The 18484-nt window shown below is 66.9% G+C and overlaps 1 protein-coding gene across 7 annotated transcripts in view; it reads left to right on the forward strand.

The window, feature by feature from the left end:
• Nucleotides 1-18484, forward strand: part of GSE1 (Gse1 coiled-coil protein) — a 233661-nt gene that overhangs the window by 208861 nt on the left and 6316 nt on the right. For 5 of the 7 annotated variants that reach the window (XM_039227418.1, XM_039227441.1, XM_039227447.1 and 2 more), the window contains 10 exons: nt 4800-4999; nt 9742-9917; nt 10129-10329; nt 10873-11064; nt 11225-11505; nt 11926-12250; nt 14403-15016; nt 16064-16176; nt 16446-16716; nt 18262-18375. In XM_039227418.1, the coding sequence (XP_039083349.1) occupies nt 4800-4999; nt 9742-9917; nt 10129-10329; nt 10873-11064; nt 11225-11505; nt 11926-12250; nt 14403-15016; nt 16064-16176; nt 16446-16716; nt 18262-18375 (2487 nt within the window). The remainder of the gene's footprint in view (nt 1-4799; nt 5000-9741; nt 9918-10128; nt 10330-10872; nt 11065-11224; nt 11506-11925; nt 12251-14402; nt 15017-16063; nt 16177-16445; nt 16717-18261; nt 18376-18484) is intronic. The other 2 variants (XM_039227433.1, XM_039227426.1) reach the window with 2 other exon arrangements.

The following is an 18484-nucleotide window of genomic DNA, read 5'->3' on the forward strand; positions in this document are numbered from 1 at the left end:
TCCCTGCCTGTCCCCCCCGCCTCCTCCCTGCCTGTCCCCACACCAGAGCCTCTTCTGTACAGAGACTGTCTCCCTCCTCCACAGTCATCTGAAGCTCAAGTCTGAGCCTTGAATGGGCCCCAGCCCAGGAGGCCCAGGACCCCACTGACCTCTGACCCTCCGAGTCCCAGCCTCGTCTCAGGCCTGCCTCGCCGGGCTTCTCGGGATCCCCAGTGGCCCTGTGTGCTCAGAGTGCTTGCCGAGTGACTGTGAGGGCGTGAGTCTGTCCCGTGGGTCAGGAAACTGACTGGTGTCGGCCGGCTACTCGCCTGCCTTAGGACCGCCCTGGTCGGGGTGGGGGTGCTCCCCCTGACCCCTCCCCTCTGCCCCCTGCAGAGGCCAAGCCTGGGAGCCTGAGCCCTGCTGTCCCTGAGCATGACAGTGGCTGCCAGGCGGTGGCTCTGAGCAGCTGTGTGGCAGTGTGCTCCCCTCCATGTCCTCCGCCATGGAGGCCCCACGCCATGTCCTCCGCCGCCCGGTGATGCGCCTCCCCCCTGCCCTGGGGACACCTCGGGTCCGGCCTGACGGGGATTCACCGCTTGCCCCTGTGTGCCCGGCCCACCCTGTCCACCTTCCGCCCCTGTCCACGCCCCCGTCGAAGGCAGCTTCCTCTGGGCAGCCTGTGCTGCGGCCCCAGGACTCGGCTGTGCCAGGTGGGGTCTCCTCGGGCAGCCTGGGGACCCTGGCGAGACAGAGGGAGCAGGGTGGGCTCGGAAGCCACCAGGGTCCGTCCAGGCCCCGTGGAGCATGTCGGGCACGTGGTGTTGCTGCTCTGGGCTCTGTCGGGTGCCCGGGGAAGCCGCACCAAGCCGGGATCTGTCCTCCAGGAGTGGCCGTCTCAGGAAGATGTCCCTTGTGTCACCAGGAGCGAGGTGGCACCTAACCGGGTGCAGGTCGGGCCCATGCAGTGTGATGGGGCGCCGGCCTGGCCCCACACTTGACCGGGTGCGCGGTGTCCTGGACCTCTAGTGGGTGGTGGGCCGTCATCTGTGTGGCGGGCGGAACCGATGGCTGTCGTGATGTCGTGGTTTTGTTTCCAGGCCTCACCCCCACTCTCCTCTCCTGAGTCCGGGGTCTCAGCTGTTAATTACACGTGCCCGGCGGCCTCAGCGCTAATCCTCTCAGTCAGATGGCAGAGGTGACGCCCAGCGCACTGCCTCCTGTCCCCCCGCCCCCCGGCCGCACGTGCCCACGGACTGGCTCCCGCTGCCTGCCTCCCGCTGCCTGCCTCCGGTTAATTAGGGCGGTCATGGCCTCCTGCCGCAGCGCGGGAGCAAGTCGGGGTGGCTGCCCGCTAATTGTGGGTGCGTGGTCGGGGATCGATGGCCTGCTCTGGCTGGCGCGTGACGCCTGCCCTCACCCCCCCCCCCCCCCACCCCCGTGGGATTAGCTGCTAATTGTCAATGGCCTCTGGGTCCAAGTGCACCTGGGCCCCCAGGCTCCCCCACCCCTCCCCCTTTAGCGATGAGAAATGAGGTTAATCCAGGGAGGCGGGGGCTCCTCCGAGGAGGGTAGTCTGAGGGAGGAGAGCCAGCCTGCAGCCCAAAGCCTGGTGCTTGCAGGGCGTGGCGTGGGGAGGGGGTGTCTGGCCTTTGACCCCCGCTTTTCCTCCAGGCTCTCCGTGGCCTCTGCCTTGACCGATGGTCCTCCTGGCGTGTGTTTTCCTTCTGGCTTGGGTCCAGAGTACAAATGTCCACCCTCTGCCCCCACGAGCTGAGTGGGAGATGAGCTGCGAGAGAGGGAGACACAGCAGCCTCACAGAGCCCAGGGGTGGGCACACGCAGACCAAAGAGGTCTCCACGTATGGTGGAGCGGAAGTCGCCAGAGGAACGGAGTCCTGATTCAGCCCTGAGGTGTGGACGACCCTTAAGAAAAACCCTTGGCTGAGTGAAAAGCCAACGGGGAAGGTCCCACACCACGTGACTCTGTTTGCAGGAACCGCCCAGAGTAGGCACGTCCTTGGAGATGACAGGGATTGGGGGCTGGGGTCTAAAGGGTACAGGGCTCCTCTGGGGTGATGGCGGCACGGCCGTGAATACACCGAGGACTGAGGAATTGTGCACCTGAGACGGGGGGCCTGTGCTGTGGGAATTCTGTCCGTAAAGCCATTATAGCCCCGGGGGCGCCTGGGCGGCTCAGTGGGCTGAGCATCTGACTCGTGGTTTCTGCTCAGGTCATGATCCCAGGGTCATGGGATAGAGCCCTGCATCTCTCCCTCTCCCTCTGCCCCTCCCCTGCCCCTGCTCACTCATGTGCGCGCGCGCGCGCTCTCTCTCTCTCTCTCTCTCTCTCTCTCTCTCTTTCTCTCTCTCTCTCTCACACACACACACACACACACAAAATNCGCGCGCGCGCGCTCTCTCTCTCTCTCTCTCTCTCTCTCTCTCTCTCTCGTTAGAAAAAAAAAAAAAAAGGAAATCCAAGGGGCGCCTGGGTGGTTCAGTCGGTTAAGCATCCGTGTGACTGTTGATTTTAGCTCAAGGTCATGATCTCTCAGTTCGTGAGATCGAGACCCGCATTGGGTGCCGAGCCTGCTTGGGATTCTCTCTCTCTCTCTCTCTCTCTCTCTCTCTCTCTCTCGGCTGGTCAGCGCGGACACCAGCCCCCCAGCCCCCGAGGGCCATTTCAGAACCTCAGGGAGGTCCCTTGCCAGGCAGCTCAGCTCACAGGTCACCCCCCTGCCCCCTCAGCGGTCCTGAAACCAGCTTCGTGGGGCGGGGGGGGGGGTCACCGACTTGGCCAGACAGTAGCTTGCTTGGCAACCCCAGAGGCTGTCCCCACTGAGAAGGGAAGGTGGCCAGCGCGCGCTATCTCGTGGTCTCACATCTGACCAGGCTAGCTGGGGGTGGCCTGGCCGACTTGGGGTTGCAGAATTCTTGCAGTGTGGGCTGTGGTTGCTGCTTCATCTGGGGGGATCGGGGTCACCGTTCAGGGCCAGCAGCCCTCAGGCAGCCCCTCACTGCCCACCTGGCCAGGCACACGCAGGTGGGATCTGGGAGTGAGGGACACCCGGCCTATGTGTTGTTGCCAATACTGCCGAGCAAAATGTGCTGCCGGGCCGCTCTGGGGTTGGGACTGGGTGTCTCCCTGTGGGGCCGCCTTGTACAGTTACCCATGTTGTGCACAAGCCTAGTCCTGGATGGAAGCACCTTGCTTAGGGCAAGGCCGTCTTGATGTCACCGGTGCCGCCACGTCCAGCCGCTCTGCTTCCTGGTTCTGCTGCTGAGGCCACACCCGGCTGGTCAGGGCCTCTGGGGCAGGTCAGGGCCATAGATGGCCCCACAGTGCCGCCCGAGAGCCAGAGGCCACCCTGCCCCCCCTTGAACACGAAGGTTCCATTCAGTAGCGTGAGCGAGGCCGCTTGCTGCGGAGGCGAGGGTCCCCCGGGGACAGGCCCGTTTGGGGTGAAACCCAGCAGGACGCCTGCAAACCTGTGGGATTCTCCCTCCGCAACGGGTGGCTTCTGCTGACCCTGCCCCTCCCCCCACACAGGTGGGGCTCCTGCAAACAGAAGGGCCCATCTGAACCCTGCAATTGTCCGCGTTTGTCCTTTGAGTCCAAGAGCAAGATGGGGCGTCCCCGGGCTGCCCGAGCCCGGGTGTCCCACCCCCTGCGACCAGAGGCCAGCGTGCGCCCCTGGCCCGCCCGGTGCGGGGCCGTCACGCTGCCCCAGCCGCGGTTCGTGCTTCAGCTGCGGGCGTGTGCCTCGGGTCCACGTCGGTGGTCTGTGATGGGGCTTGGGCGGTGCGAGCCGGCGTTGTGTGGGCACCTGAGGGGGGTCTCCTTCCTCCTCAGCGTGCAGGCCGGGCGCGTGTGTGTGCAGCAAACTTCATTGAGCCTGGGTGGGGATCTCGGGGACCCCCAGACAGTACTGGAGGCCCCAGGGCCAGGATGTGCCGAGTCACAGGGAGGTCAGGGCTGGTGCCTGCTGGGGGCGGGGACCTGGGGAGCAGGACACACTTGAACACGGTTACCACCCAGCTCACACTCTGCCCCCACTTCCCGGCCCTGCCCACTCCATCCCTCCTCCAGGGGGCATCGGGTGGGTGTGATGCTGGGGTGCAGGATTCTTTCTGGGGTGATGTCAGTGACCTGGACTAGGAAGCAGTGGTGATTGCACAGCCCAGCGAATGTGCTGGAAACCACCAGCCTCCGCGCTTTCAATGGTGAATTAGGGCTCGATTTTTAAAACTTGAAAATAGGCTGCGGTGGATATTTAAGAAACGAAAAGATAAGTGTCCCTCAGCTGCTTCTCTGTGTTCCTCCCTGATGGCCCCGCCGCCCACCCCATCCACCCCTGTGACCTGCTCTTTGCTGGCCACCAGGGCTTTCCCTGCTGCCCCTCTACCTGCAAGCAGAGGGCTCAGGGGCCCGTTATGAGCCTGGGGGGCCCTGGCTCTGGCCTTGTGGAAGGGGGTCCGGTCTGGCAGGCGTGTTGACCAGGTCCCCCCGCCCCAGGGCTCAAAAGGCAGCCCCCGACATCGCACATCCTGCCTGCCTGACATGAGACGTGGCCCCGTGGCCCTGAGCTGCGCTGGGGCTCGTGTCTGCGTCAGCGTCCGAGGGGGTGGCCCTGCCTGCGCACTCTGCTGCGCTCGCGGCTCCTTCGGCCTGGGGCTGGGGCTGGGGGGAGGGCGTGCGCGTGGCCCGAGGTGGCCGGGGAAGCGGGTTCCCTGCCCGTGTGCAGGCCGCACGGGGCTGGGGCAGCGGGAGCCCTCCGTGCGTGCGGCCCCCGCTCAGGCTCCCGTGTCCTCCGGCAGGTTCTTCACTGAGCAGCGAGTCGTCCCCCGTGTCCTCGCCAGCCACCAACCACAGCTCTCCCGCCAGCACGCCCAAGCGTGTGCCCATGGGCCCCATCATCGTCCCCCCTGGGGGCCACAGTGTGCCCAGCACACCCCCCGTGGTGACCATCGCCCCAACGAAGACGGTCAATGGCGTCTGGAGGAGTGAGAACCGGCAGGTGAGCGGGGCGGGGGGGGGGGGGGGGGGCGGGGCCAGGGCCGCTGCTGGGAAGGGGGAGCGCGTCTTGGGATTGAGACCTCTCGCCCCGACTCGCTCTGCTCTCGTGCGCCCGACTCCGACTCCTCCTTGGAGGGTGACAGGACGCTCGCCCGAGGGTCCATGTGCTTGAAGAGAACGCCAGGGCTTCAGGCCGCCATGACCAAGCACCCCACCTGGGGGTCCGAGACCCCGCGGCCTCACGCGGCCTCTCGCCGTGTGTCTGTCATCTCCTTTGTTTCGGTGACACCAGTCGTGTTGGATCAGGGCCCACGGGAATGACCTCGTTTTAACTGAATTACCTCTCCAAGGCCCCGTCTCCAACATGAGGATGTGGGGGGACATGGCTCAGTCCGGAGCCCCGCGGGAGCCCCGCGCCAAGGGCTTCACCTGGTGTTCGCACCCCGCGGCACTCGGCGGGCGGTAGCTGCGACCTGCCGCTCCGACGCGGACCGGAAGTAGGCAAAGGCCGGCGCGGTTTCCGTGTGTCCCGCCTTCCTGTCTTGACCTTTGAAGGCCTCACACGGGGGGTACCCCTGGGTGCAGCTGTTGCCGGGTGACCTGCCAGTGCGGGAGGCCTGGGAGCCTCCTCCGTTCCCGCCCCGGCTGACCCCCCACCTGCACCTGGGTATGCCTCACGGCGAGTGGGGGGGGTGTGAGGGAACACTTCTGGCTCTTTCTGCTGAGTCCCAGAGGGATGGCAGTACTTAGAAATACTAATTAAGGGGCGCCTGGGGGGCTCAGTCAGTTAAGCGTCTGACTTCGGCTCCGGTCATGATCTCACGGTTCATGGGTTCGAGCCCCGCGTGGGGCTCTGCTGACAGCTCAGAGCCTGGAGCTGCTTCGGGTTCTGTGTCTCCCTGTCTCTCTGCCCCTCCCCTGCCCACACTCTGTCTCCCTCCCTCTCTCTCTCAAAAATAAACACACAAAAAAGAAAAATACTAGCTAAACCATAAGAAAAGTGGAACGAGGGAGCCAGGTGGGCGCCAGCCGCCCCCACCCCTACCTCCTGGTCATCTGGTACATCCGTCTTTCCTCTGCTCTGGGGGTGGGCAGTAGCCAGCCTCTGTCCACAGAAGGGGTGACCCTTGGGCAGGCCCTGACCTGCGGTGAGGCCCCACCAGGGACCCAACCAGGATTCCCGAATTTCTAGAAGTGCTATGGGCTGGTCCCCTGCTGGGTGTGGCCCTGGCTTGGCCCCCGTGTCCCGTGGTGCAGTCTTGGAGGGGGGGCGGAGGGGGCGTGTCAGGCAGATTCCAGCCGGAGGGGTTCGGAGCCCCCCGAGCTGCCGTGGTCCTGCTGTGCCGGGGAGGGTCCTCACCGGGCCCCTGCTGCCGGAGGGGCGCTCTGCCTCAGGCCGTCAGCCACCTGGCGGTCCACCTTGACCACAGGGCTCAGAGAGTCGCCACTCCTTGCCCCTCCCCGCCTCACTTGGCCCCGCGTGGCTTCTGGGTCCTGCCCTGTCCCTGGCTGCGCACTGGCTGGTGACAGCCGCCACGGGCCGCACCGTCGCCCTTGCCCCTGCTCTAGAGGGGCTTCCTTCCCACCCCCTCTGCCCAGGCTGGGGGGCCTCGCGTCTTCCCCTCCTCCAGCACCCGTGCCGCGGGCCCCCTCGGATGGGTCCTGACTGCCTCCGGAACATTTAGTAACCCCCAAGAAAGGGCCGTGATCGATCTGCTCCAGCCACTTACCACCGCGGCGCTTAATGAAACACTGATGCCACCAGGGAGGGCGGCGGGAAGGAACTAACTGCATTAGCAGATGATACATGGCTCGCCAGCTCCGCACAAAGGCTCAGTGGAGAATGTAATCCTTCTGGGGAGGGGAGCCGGGGAGAGGCGTGAGGGCGGGGGCGGGGGAGCCGCTTCCTAAAGTCCTGGCACATGGGGGTGCGGAGGTGTGGGGGCAGGGCCCTGGGCCTGTCGCCGGGTCACGGGGGCCCTGTTTCCCAGGTAGTGGGAGCCGCACAGGACGGCTGAGATGAAAAATGGTCCATTTTGAAGCTAACAGGGCATGTCGAGCCTGTCTGCCTGGAACCCTCTCTCTAATCACCAGAGAATGAAGGGTTTCCCCCCCTCCCGCCCGCCACCTCGCGTCTTTTCATCTCCGGCTGTGCCCGCAGACTCGGCTCGGAACGAGAGCTGCCCCCAGATGCTCCCTGACGCACATCCGTCTGCCAGGGCGGCGGTGGGAGCCCCGCGGTGGCCTGGCCCGGATTGGGGGGCTGCTCCCTGGGCCCTGGGCCGCCCCCGCATGACCCCAGAGGGCCGCCCCCGTCCCCAGGTGCCTGTGGCAAGCCTGGCTGGGCTCCAGCCAGACGGAAGGCGCGCGGGTCCACCCGCTACGCCCCCTGCGCGCCCGCCAGCCCCTCCCCCAGGGTCTGTAGCGCCTTGTTTGTCCTCAGCCGGCGGGAAGGTGCCATCTGGCCCCACCGCCTTCAAGCAGGGCTTTGTCCCGCTGAGGGGAGAAGGGGCGGCCGGAGCCGGGGCGCTCGGAGCCCCCTCCCTGGCTCTGCTGTTGATGCCGGGGGTGGTGCCCAAAGCACGTAGAGGTGGGGGGACAGCCGGTTTGGGGCGAGCTTGCCCAGATGTTGTCTTGGGGGAGCCGATGCCCTCACGGCCAGCCTGAGGGCACCGTCCAGGCTGCCTGGAGTCCCCCTTCACCTCCGCGCTGGGCTCGCTCCCGGGGAGGGCGCCTCCTGTTCAGCCCAGCCCAGCCTGCGGCGGCCCCGCACCGGTGGCGGGCATGTGGGCGGACCCAGCAAGCCCTGACCTGGGAGCAGCCCCGGGGACGCCGGCGTGGGCGGGCGACATGCCGCTACATCACCGCGCTTCGTTTCTGAGTGTCCCTGGTGTGCTAGGAGCTGGCGCGGTAATTGGTACGCTTGACAGATGGGGAAACCAAGGCATAGGGCGGTTATGGGTCTCATCTGGGGTCTCCCGGAAGCAGACAGGAGCCGTCTTCAGTAAGGCCAAGGGACAGCCCAAGGTGCGGTCCCTTGTACAGGAGTCTCTGGAAAACGGGAGTGGGAGTTCTGGGCTGCTGGCTGTGACCTTAGGTGTCGGGGTGGGTGCGTGTGTCTCCCCCCCACCTTCACCTTGATACTTGCCCTGTGACCCCCCCTTTGGGGAAGGGCGAGGCGAGTTCACCAACCTGCAAGGACCCCGCGGTGAGCGGAGGGCCCTCCCGGCGCGAGGGAAGGAGCAGATGTTGCCGCTCATTAAAAATTCCAATCAGCGGCTTGTCTCCTTCAATTAATTATCGCCGATGTGTCTTCTGGAAGACCAGGGAGGGCGCGACAGCGGCCTGGCACCGGGCATGCTTGGTAGACGTGCCTGACGTCCTTGCCTGGCCCGTGGCAGCTGCTGGGGTCAGAGGGCACAGCCGCGGAGATGAACGTGGGGCTCTGCTGGCACCCACCCCCCGAACGTGCCAGAGGATGTGCGCCTGGTGGTCTAGGGAGCTGGTGCATGTCCCCGGGGGATGGGGCTCAGCCTCTGGCTGCCCAGCGGTCACTCCTGGACAGGTCGCTCGGCCTGCCCGCTCATTGAGGAGACCATCGAAGGGCTGTGGTTCCCCCTTGTTTTCAGGGCACTTGGTGATTTGTGGCTCAGTGGAAACTCATGCTTTGGGGGTTGATGGGCCTGGGCTTGACCCCCATGACCGCCGCCTGCTTTCTCCCGGCCCTGGTGGGCCGTCTGCGGATCCGAGCAGTCAGACCTGATGCCTGGGGGAGGGCCTGGCCGAGAAGCTCTCGTGGCTCAGGGGAGCGGGGGTGAGAAGGGCCGTCCCAGCGATGGAGGCCGCCACGAACACACTCTGAGCCTCGCTGCGCGACTCCCCACTGGCCGCGTAAATGGCGAGAGCAGCCAGTACCATGGATGGCGTGCGCTCTTGGGGCTGGACTGTCCAGTGGTCAGGCGTGCGGCGCGTCCCTCCTCAGCTGGCACGGCACGCCCTGCCCTAGGTCTCGGTCGGGGCCTCCCCTTCCTCCTCCCTCCCTGCCTTGAGGAAGCCCCTCTCTGGTTTCCCTGGTTTCCCAGGGTCAGCCTCACCCCCGGGCCCCCGGTCTCAGTGTCCAGGAGTTGCCCCCAGCCCCCACCAGCGTGTGCTAAGCTGTCCCCGGAGAGATCTGAGCGGCTGCCTACCGTGCCTGGTGCCAGGGACACCCCATGGGGCGGCAGGGGGGTTAGACAGGCGTGTTCAGCCCGGGGGCAGTGCCAGCGTCTCTGTGGGCACCAGGGGCCCGAGGTGTGTCTGGTGCATGCTGGCAGCTGGCGGCACAGCTGGTGCTCCGGCCCCGGGGGCGGCCTGCGCGTGTGTGGCGATGAGCGAGCGGGGGCTCCGGCCTCTCTGTGCTCCCTGCTGCAGAGCAGAGCTCGCTTCCTGGGGCCGCTGGGACGTCCTGTGACTCCCCATGTCTGGGTGTGGAGCCGGCGTGACCCGGTGGGAGGCGGTGCTGGGAGGGCACGGGCACATGGGCAGCGGGGGCCCCTGCTCTCATGACCCCCACAGTCAGACAGGTTCCAGTCCAGCCCTGCCCGGCGTTCGAACCTGTGTCCTCTCTTCTCACCGTGCTGCCCCTGCGTGCGCGGCAGGTTTGGGTAGAGACCTTCCGGGAAGACGCGTCCCTGAGCGGGCGCCCAAACCAGAGCCTCGCGGTCTGGCCCCGCGCCCCCGCCTGACTCCTGCTCTGTCCCCCAGCAGGACGCCGCCTCTCGGGGCAGCAGCAGCGGTCGGGAGCGCCTCATCGTGGAGCCCCCACTGCCCCAGGAGAAGGCGGGGGGCCCCGCCATCCCCTCCCACCTGCTCAGCACCCCCTACCCTTTCGGCATCTCCCCCAGCTCTGTGGTGCAGGACTCCCGCTTCCCACCGCTCAAGTAAGTGCAGACCGGGGGCCGGGGCCGCTTGGGGTCTGGATTCCGGAGGCCCCCGCGGTGTGGGGTGCCGCCGGACGGTGGCTGAGCCCTGGGCTCTTGGGACCCCGGGGTGCCTCCCGGCTGTGGGAGCCAAACCCATTTCCCAGCCCGGAGCGGGAGCCGAGCTCTCGCCGTCCCTCCCTCACCCGCCCGTCCCTGTCCCTGCCCGCAGCCTGCAGCGGCCCGTGCACCACGTGGTGCCCCCCAGCACCGTGACCGAGGACTACCTGAGGGGCTTCCGGCCCTACCACACCACCGAGGACCTCCGCGTGTCCTCCCTGCCTCCCCTCGGCCTGGACGCCGCCGCCGCGGCCGCCGCCTACTACCACCCCAGCTACCTGGCCCCGCACCCCTTCCCCCACCCAGCCTTCAGGTGAGGCACCCCACCGAGTCATCCGGGGCCGTCCCCCCACGCGCCCTCGTGTCCTGGGACCAGGCTCTGCGTCTCAGAGTAGCCCCCGAACCTTCCAAGTTAGCTGTCAGGGGTTTGCTCCTGGTGGGGGGCCCCCCCCATTGCCTGTGCCGCCGGTTCCCCACCTGCTCCCTGTTTCACTGGCGGCACAGCACGCGGCATCGCGTGGACGAGGGGCCTCTTTGCTGCGTGACGGGGAAGCCCCAGGGGCGGTGTGCCCCGCGTCTGCTCCGTGCGGGGGCTTCCCGCATCCTAGCCGCGGAGCTACGGGAAGTAGGCTGCTGCTCACGGACCTCCAGCTGCGGCTGCCCAGTGGCCCCTCGGGCGGGGACTTCGGGGGTGACCGTGGCCATGGCCTCTGTCTGCAGGGTCTTGGTGGAGGCTGGCGGCCGGCCTGCCCCGTCCGCCGCGCTCGCCCCCCCACGTGCCCCGGGCGCCCCTGCTCATGGGGCCGGAGTTTAGTTCCTCTCTGGTTCTCACTGGCGGCCCGTCTTCCCTGCGCAGGATGGACGACTCCTACTGCCTCTCAGCCCTGCGGTCCCCCTTCTACCCCATCCCCACGCCCGGCTCCCTGCCCCCCCTGCACCCGTCGGCCATGCACCTCCACCTCTCCGGGGTCCGCTACCCCCCCGAGCTCTCCCACTCGTCCCTGGCGGCGCTGCACTCGGAGCGAATGTCCAGCCTCAGCGCCGAGAGGTAAGCCGCGTGCCCCCCGCGCTCGCCGCCCTGCCAGCGGCAGGGCCTCCTGGCTGGTGGCCCGGGCCCCTGCACCCCTGCGGTTGCGGTGTGGCCCGCGTCTGGTCCCCTGCGGGCCCGCGCCCGGCGGCTGTCACCCCCTCCTCCCGCGCGCCTGCAGGCTACAGCTGGATGAGGAGCTGAGGCGCGAGCGCGAGCGGGAAGCTGAGCGCGAGCGCGAGAAGGAGCGCGAGCGCGAGCGCGAGAAGGAGCTGGAGCGGGAGCGCGAGAAGGAGCGCGAGCTGGAGCGGCAGCGGGAGCAGCGGGCCCGCGAGAAGGAGCTGCTGGCGGCCAAGGCGCTGGAGCCGGCCTTCCTGCCCGCGGCCGAGCTGCACGGGCTGCGGAGCCACGCGGCCGAGGAGCGGGCCAAGCCCTCGGAGCAGCTGACGCCGACGCGCGCAGGTACCCTGGCCCCGCGGGGACCCTCCCCGGCCGCCAGCGCGAGGCGGCGGGGGCGGGAGGGATGCTCACGGGTCCTGGGGACGCGCAGCAGCAGAAGTGCAGCGACAGCGGGAGGAGGTGATGGATGGGTTTGGGGGCTCTTTGAACCTTCGTCCTGAACGTACTTCGTTTCCGCGCGAGTGCGTGCGATCAGACTTGTAATCCGGGCCGGTGACCAGCTGGCCGCGGGGTGGTGGAGAATTCGGCCTGCTCGCTCCGGCACCTGGCGGGTCGGCTCCAGAGCCGCGCCCGCCACTGAGCGCCCCGGGCTGGGGGTGGGGGGCGTCTTCCTGCACGGGCAGCAGGAGAGTGGGGGGGGGGGGAGGCCGGGGCCGGGCCTGGGTGCCGCGCTCCTGCCCTCATGGCCTCTCTCCCCCACAGAGAAGCTGAAGGAGGCGGGTCTGCAGGCCCCGAAGCCTGTGCAGCACCCCTTGCACCCGACGCCCGCCCCCCACCACACGGTGCCCGGCCTCCTGTCCAACCACAGCATCTTCTCGCTGCCGGGCAGCAGCGCGGCCACGGCCCTGCTCATCCAGCGCACCAACGAGGAGGAGAAGTGGCTGGCGCGGCAGCGGCGGCTGCGCCAGGAGAAGGAAGACCGGCAGACCCAGGTGTCCGAGTTCCGGCAGCAAGTGCTGGAGCAGCACCTGGACATGGGCCGCCCCCCGGCGCCCGCGGACACGGAGCACAGGCCCGACAGCGCCAGGTGGGCTCTCCGGAGGGAAGGGGGGTGGGGGGTCTTCACACTTGCGTCTGCTCGTAGCCAGCGGGCACTGATTGGGCGCCTGCTGTTGCCCGGTCGCCCTCTGACCCCGCGAGGAGGCGGAGACTCTGAGCAGGGAAAGGCAGCGCGGGGGGGGGGGGGGGGGGGGTCCCCGAGAAATGGGGCCAACCAGAGCCAGGCCTCCCCACACAGCCTGGCTGCGTCCCTGCAGGGACAGTAGTGGCGCCGGGGGGGGGGGGGGCGGGGGGGGGGCGTGAGAAGCTTTGATTGATAATTACACCCGTTTTTTCCATCTTCCTCTGCTTTCAAGCCCAGACCTTTTTTTTTTTTTCTAATGAGAACAGGGACTGGGTTTAATTTTTATTTCAATAAGAAATTAAGTTTGTTGCTACTGCAATAATTGATATCCGTTTGCCAGCCCCATTCCGGGACTCCCTGGGAGGCCGTCTCTGGGTCCCCCAGCTGGTGACACTTGCCTTGTGAGCTGAGCCCCGTCTTACACTCACAGCTGCGCCCCGAGCCCCCACGCCCCCTGCTGGCCTGGCTGTCACCTAGTGTCTCCTATCCCGCCTTCGTCCCCCTCATCAGCCAGAGTTGGGGGAGAGGGCCTGGCCATGTCTCAGGCCCACGGGATACTAGACGCCGTGTCCTCAGAGGTGCAGAGGCCGGGTGGGAAGGTTTGTGGAGTGTTCGCCGGCTCTCGGTGCCTGGGACGCTGTCGGGGTCAGAGGCTCTTTCAACGTTCACCCGCTTCTTCTCTCTTCCCTTGAGCTTGCAGCCCACCGGGCCCTGGGCGCTGCTGGCCTGGGCGACGGCCCAGGGCGTCCACTGTTGAGTAGGGGCGGCTCCACTGGGCTGGGGTGGTCGGCCGCTGGGGTTCATGATGGCGGGGCCTCCCACCGCGGCTGAGTGTCCCTGCAGCCGACAGCCAGGGCTGCCTCCCAGGGCTGCAGCGAGGGTTCCCTCTGCTTGTCTGAGGCCCCACAGAGGCCAGGTCTCTGAGTCTCCTCATACCCAGGGGCCTGGAGAACAGCCAGCGCACCTCGGCACCTCCTGATGAAATCGGGTGTTCGGAGCCCCACAGGGGTCTTCCTCTGCCCGAGGCCCCCATGAGCCCCCCTCGGCCTCAGGACCTAGCAGCCCCGTGCGGGCCTCCTGGCCTCCATGGTCCATAGCAGCTAGCGCCTCACTCGGCCTTACAGCGATGTGAACTTGACTTCTGAAGGGCCCTTGTGTTCCGAGTTGAAAAGCATTCAGCACTCGGCTCTGGCACATGAAATACTTATTCCACTGACGGGTGTTACTCCTTGGCTTGTTTACTTAAGGACACACGGCTTCTTGATGCGGTTCCCTTTTGTCGGCGGATCAGGGGTGCCGTGGCGTTGGGGTTGTTTTCCAGCCTGAGTTTGGGAGTAACGTGGTGGGGACGTGGTTAAACGTCCTCACTCCTTGGCCAGAGTCCGGGGGCCCTGCTAGGGCAGAGGCAGAGCGTCTCAGCTGATGGAAGGTCCCCTCCAGGTCCCATCTGGGCCCGTGGCCGGGCTCTGTGAGCCCCCAGTGGGTGTGGCAGCCGCTCTGGGCCACGTGGGGTTGCCGCCCTGCTGCTGGGCGGCCCTGGGGCTAAGCGACAGCACAGACCGCACTGGCTGTGAAGGTCTCCCCTGAAGCTGATCTACCCCCCCCCCCCGGGCTGGGCAGACACCTGGCGCCTCTGGCGGTGGGTGCCGGTGACAGACCATGCTGGTGGCGCAGCGGCGGAACCTTGTCATCCTCTCCGTGATGGGACTCCCTGTGGAAAACAAAGACGAGGGGCTCTCCCTATGGAGTTACAGAAGGAGGTGGAACAGAATAAGCCAGGTTGCCAGTGAGAAACGGGAGAGGAAGCAGGTGTGGCTGAGAGCATCTGTGTCCTCAGCCACAGCGTCTGGCTTTGAGCCTCCGTGCCCTCTCAGAGCAGGCCCACCGGAGACCTGGCTTAGCCGTGCGGAGGAGGGGAGCCCACAGGCCACTGGCCTGGAAGGGGCTCTCGGGGGAGTTCCCGTCCGGGCCACCTCAAGCCGCCTCTCGTAGCCGGGTGGGCAGCCTGGGGGTGGCCGCCGCCACGACTGACGGCCTGCCCCCACTCGCTCCCTAGGCCAGGACCCAACCGTCCGGAGCCGGGCGGCCGAGACCCCCCGCAGCACTTTGGCGGGCCCCCGCCCCTCATCTCGCCCAAGCCCCAGCACCACTCTGTGCCCACGGGCCTCTGGAACCCCGTGTCCCTGATGGACAGCACTCTGGAGACGCGGCGGGCCCCCGAGAGCCACCCTCTGCACAGCCACCCCGCCCCGTTCGAGCCCAGCCGCCCGGCGGCCGTCCCGCTGGTGAAGGTGGAGCGGGTCTACTGCGCGGAGAAGGCGGAGGAGGGGCCCCGGAAGCGAGAGGCCGCCCCCCTGGACAAGTACCCGCCGCCCCCGCGGGACGCAGGAAGCCTGGAGCCGCAGGCCTACCCCCACGGGCCTGGGCCCTTCCTGGCCGAGCTCGAGAAGTCCACGCAGACCCTCCTGGGCCAGCAGCGGGCCGCCCTCCCCCAGCCGGCGCCCTTCGGCGAGCTCGCCGGGCCGCTGAAGCCGGGCTCGCCCTACCGGCCCACGGCCCCCCGCGGCCCCGACCCCGCCTACGTCTACGACGAGTTCCTGCAGCAGCGCCGGAAGCTGGTCAGCAAGCTGGACCTGGAGGAGCGCAGGCGGCGAGAAGCCCGGGAGAAAGGTGTGTCCCCGGGGCCCGAGCTCCTGGCAGCGCGGGCGGTCGAGCCGGCCGCCCCCGCCCCCGTTCCCGCCCCCTCTGCCCGGGACAGTGGCCAGGGGCCCTGCGGGCGCCGCCACAGCGCACACGGTCCCCAGAATGCCAAATGAAAGACGGTTCCACGGACGCGCGTGGTTCATCAGTGATGAACAGAGGCTAATGAGGCAGTTGTAAATATCGATAGTGCAGCGTAACGGGAGGGAGGAGGCTGTTGGGAGAGCAGAGCAGACCTGGGCCCGGGGCGGGGGGGGGGGGGGGGGGCAGGAGTCTGGCCCCTCCTCTTCGTGCTCCTGCAGGGGTGGGGGCGCAGCCAGCAGGCCCAGGGAGAGAGCAGCGGTCCCCCCACCTGCACCGCGGTCCCGTCGGACCGGGAGGGGTCGGGCTGCTCTGGACCAGTTGCTTTTCTCCTGCCAGAACCTGGTGCTGTTGAACTCAGCCTCTTAGCCAGAAGCTGGGGCCAAGGCCAAGTCTTCCTGGCTTGCTGATCTAGGCTAAGCTTAGAGCCCAAGGAGTATTTTTCTCCACCACTTGCCTTGTGTGGGAGGAGGAGGGGGCACCCTGGCGCCCCGGGGTGCAGGGGTACTGCTCTCTGCATGTGCGGGCTCCCTGCTCTCTGCATGTGCGGGCTCCGAGCCTTAGGCGGAGACTTGAATGAGCCTGTTCCCTCCTGGGTAGTGGACCCAGATGGCAGGAGGGACTCGGTGGGCACAAGTGGCCTTGGGTTGCCAAGGACACAGCCCCAGGCCTGCAGAGGGGTTCACTCAGGCCACTTCAGCCTGGTCACTTGGGATCCAAGCGCGCCTGCCTCCGGCATCTCCCCCTGCCCAGCCCCGAAGTCCTGAGGTCCTAGGACCAGGGTTAATGCACGTTTACACCTGGGGTGCAAGGAGTCTGGGGTTCGGGGTGCGCAGAGGGGCCGGCGGGGCTCCGTCCGATGGGAGCGTCTGTGCGCCCCTTCCCCCGAGCCCCGGGGCCCCTGGCACAGCTGAATAAACCCACTCTCGCCGCCAGGATACTACTACGACCTGGACGACTCGTACGACGAGAGCGACGAAGAGGAGGTCAGGGCCCACCTCCGCTGCGTGGCCGAGCAGCCGCCGCTCAAGCTGGACACGTCCTCCGAGGTACGTGGGGCCCCCTCCCCGCCAGGCCGGGGGCCGGGCTGCCGGCGACCCCCGTCGGTGCCTGCTCCTTGGCCGTGCTCCCACCGTCCCGGTCAGCCTGCACCCTGTTCCCGCCGGCAGCGGGTGTCCGGACGAGCCACTGGGGCCGTCCTCTGTGCGCCGAGCTGGCCTGCGCGTGGGCTTCACGGGCCCCAGGAGGGGCCCCTGGGACGGTGGAAGCAGGCCACGGCCGGGGCTTTCAAACTTCTTTGTTTTCTTTCCCAATCTAGAAGCTAGAGTTTTTGCAACTTTTTGGCTTGACCACCCAACAGCAGAAGGAGGAGCTGCTGACCCAGAAGCGGAGGAAGCGGCGGCGGATGCTGAGGGAGAGGAGCCCGTCGCCCCCGACAGTTCAGAGCAAGCGGCAGACGCCCTCGCCGAGACTGGCACTGTCCACGCGCTACAGCCCCGACGACATGAACAACAGCCCCAACTTCGAGGAGAAGAAGAAGTTCCTGACCATCTTCAACCTGACTCACGTCAGTGCCGAGAAGAGGAAAGGTACGACCTGGCGCAGGCCTCGTGGGGGTGGGGCTCGCTGGCGGCCCAACATTGCAGAGAAGCGGGGGCTCTGGGGTCCTGGGGGGGTGCCCCACACCTGTGCTCCTGGTGGAATCTGAAAACCCTGGGGTCCTGGGGCTCTCTCGGCTCCCTCTGCCACCGAGGAGGCAGCCGCTCCGCTCTCACACGCCTGCCCCGGTGTCTGTTCAGCATGCGGCTTCTCCATCCCAGACACAGATGGCCCCGATCAAAGCACATTTGCTTATGTCACGTCCTGGGTGGAACTGAAGGCTTCGGGTGGGGGGAGAGGGGCAGGCTGAATGTACAAGTCCACTGTGAGCTTGACTTAGAGTCAAGCCACTCTTGTCACTTGTCAGACCTCCTAGCACCTGGGACGGCAGGTGGGGCGACCCCCCACCCCCGGGCACAGGTGGAGGTGCGCCTTCCTGCACAGTGGGCTCTTCCTCTTGGTGGGTGACCATGGGGGGTGCGGTCTTTGCATTCCAACCATAGAGGGCTCGGGGTGGTCTGTGGCCACCCGGCGGAACCAGCACACGCTGCTTTCAGACAGTCTGCCCTGGAAGATGCTTCCAGATCCTTCCAACCACCCATCTGTGACTCTTTGGGCCGGCCTCTGTAGTGCAGCAGGGGTGTGGGGTCTGAACGCTTTCCAGCAGCCCCTTCCCCAGTCTGCCCCACACGCTCGCTTACTTAGCGCCAGGATGTGGGTTCAGCTGAGAACCTGGCCGGTTTGGAGAGCGCGTGTGCTGACTTCCAAGCCCTCCTCGCTGACACCGGGCAGTCACTTCTGTCTGGAAAGAAGTCGGAAGGAGAGCGGACGGGCTTACCGCTCACGTAGTCAGCGTCCACGTCGCTGCTGGCGTGCCATGGTTTCCTTTGCGTTCTTAACCAGTAAACCGGGGTCCTTGTTTCCCTGAAAGAGGCGGCGGCGGCGGCTGTGGTGGGCGCCAGGACAGTCCCCGGGGTCCCCGGGAATGGCCACGGTTCTGTTTGTAAAAAGCGTCTTTTTGCCTGACCTCATTCCTAAAGGAAGCCACCGGTGGTGCAGCCACCTCACTTGGTTGGTGACAGCCGCCCCTGCGCTGGGAACTCGCAGAAACCGGCGTCCCAGGCCCTGGCACCGTCCTGGGACTCGCATCCACGCGCCCACAGCAGGCGGGGTGGAGGACGCGCCCCGGAGGACGTACTTCTGGAGGGGCTGGGTGGCTCCTGGGGGCTTTCTTTTTGTCTTTTAAATGAGAATACGTCCTCGGAGGTCCCCTCAGATCACAGGAGCCCGTTGTTTTCCAGCCGCACACACCGCGATCTTTGGACTACATCTCTGATGCTCTGTCTAGAGGCTGAGCGGAATCCGGGCTCACCCTAAACTGAAGGTTTCTTTCCTTGAGCACAGCCCATCCCTCGGCGCCTGCTTTGTTCCTGGTTTGGAGGACGTGCGCGTGCCGGCGCGGCCTGGGCTGGAGGCCCGCCCCCCCTCGGGAGTGCGCCCACTGCGTTGTTAACCTCGGGCTGCTTTTCCCATAGACAAAGAGAAACTTGTTGAGATGCTCCGTGCCATGAAGCAGAAGGCACTGTCCGCGGCAGTGGCAGACCCACTCAGGAACTCTCCGAGGGACAGTCCTGTCATCGCCCTGAGCGGTAAGGCCCAGGGCAGGAAGGACGCCCCTCCCGCCCCCGCCTGGGACTGTCCCACGGGCTGCCCGAGGTCAGAGGCGGCCGCACAGGGTCGTCTTCATCGCCAGTCTTT

This window comes from Hyaena hyaena, unplaced genomic scaffold (assembly GCF_003009895.1).
Source record: "Hyaena hyaena isolate Hyena2069 unplaced genomic scaffold, ASM300989v1 scaffold_1, whole genome shotgun sequence".
In the NCBI taxonomy this organism is placed as follows: Eukaryota; Metazoa; Chordata; class Mammalia; order Carnivora; family Hyaenidae; genus Hyaena; species Hyaena hyaena.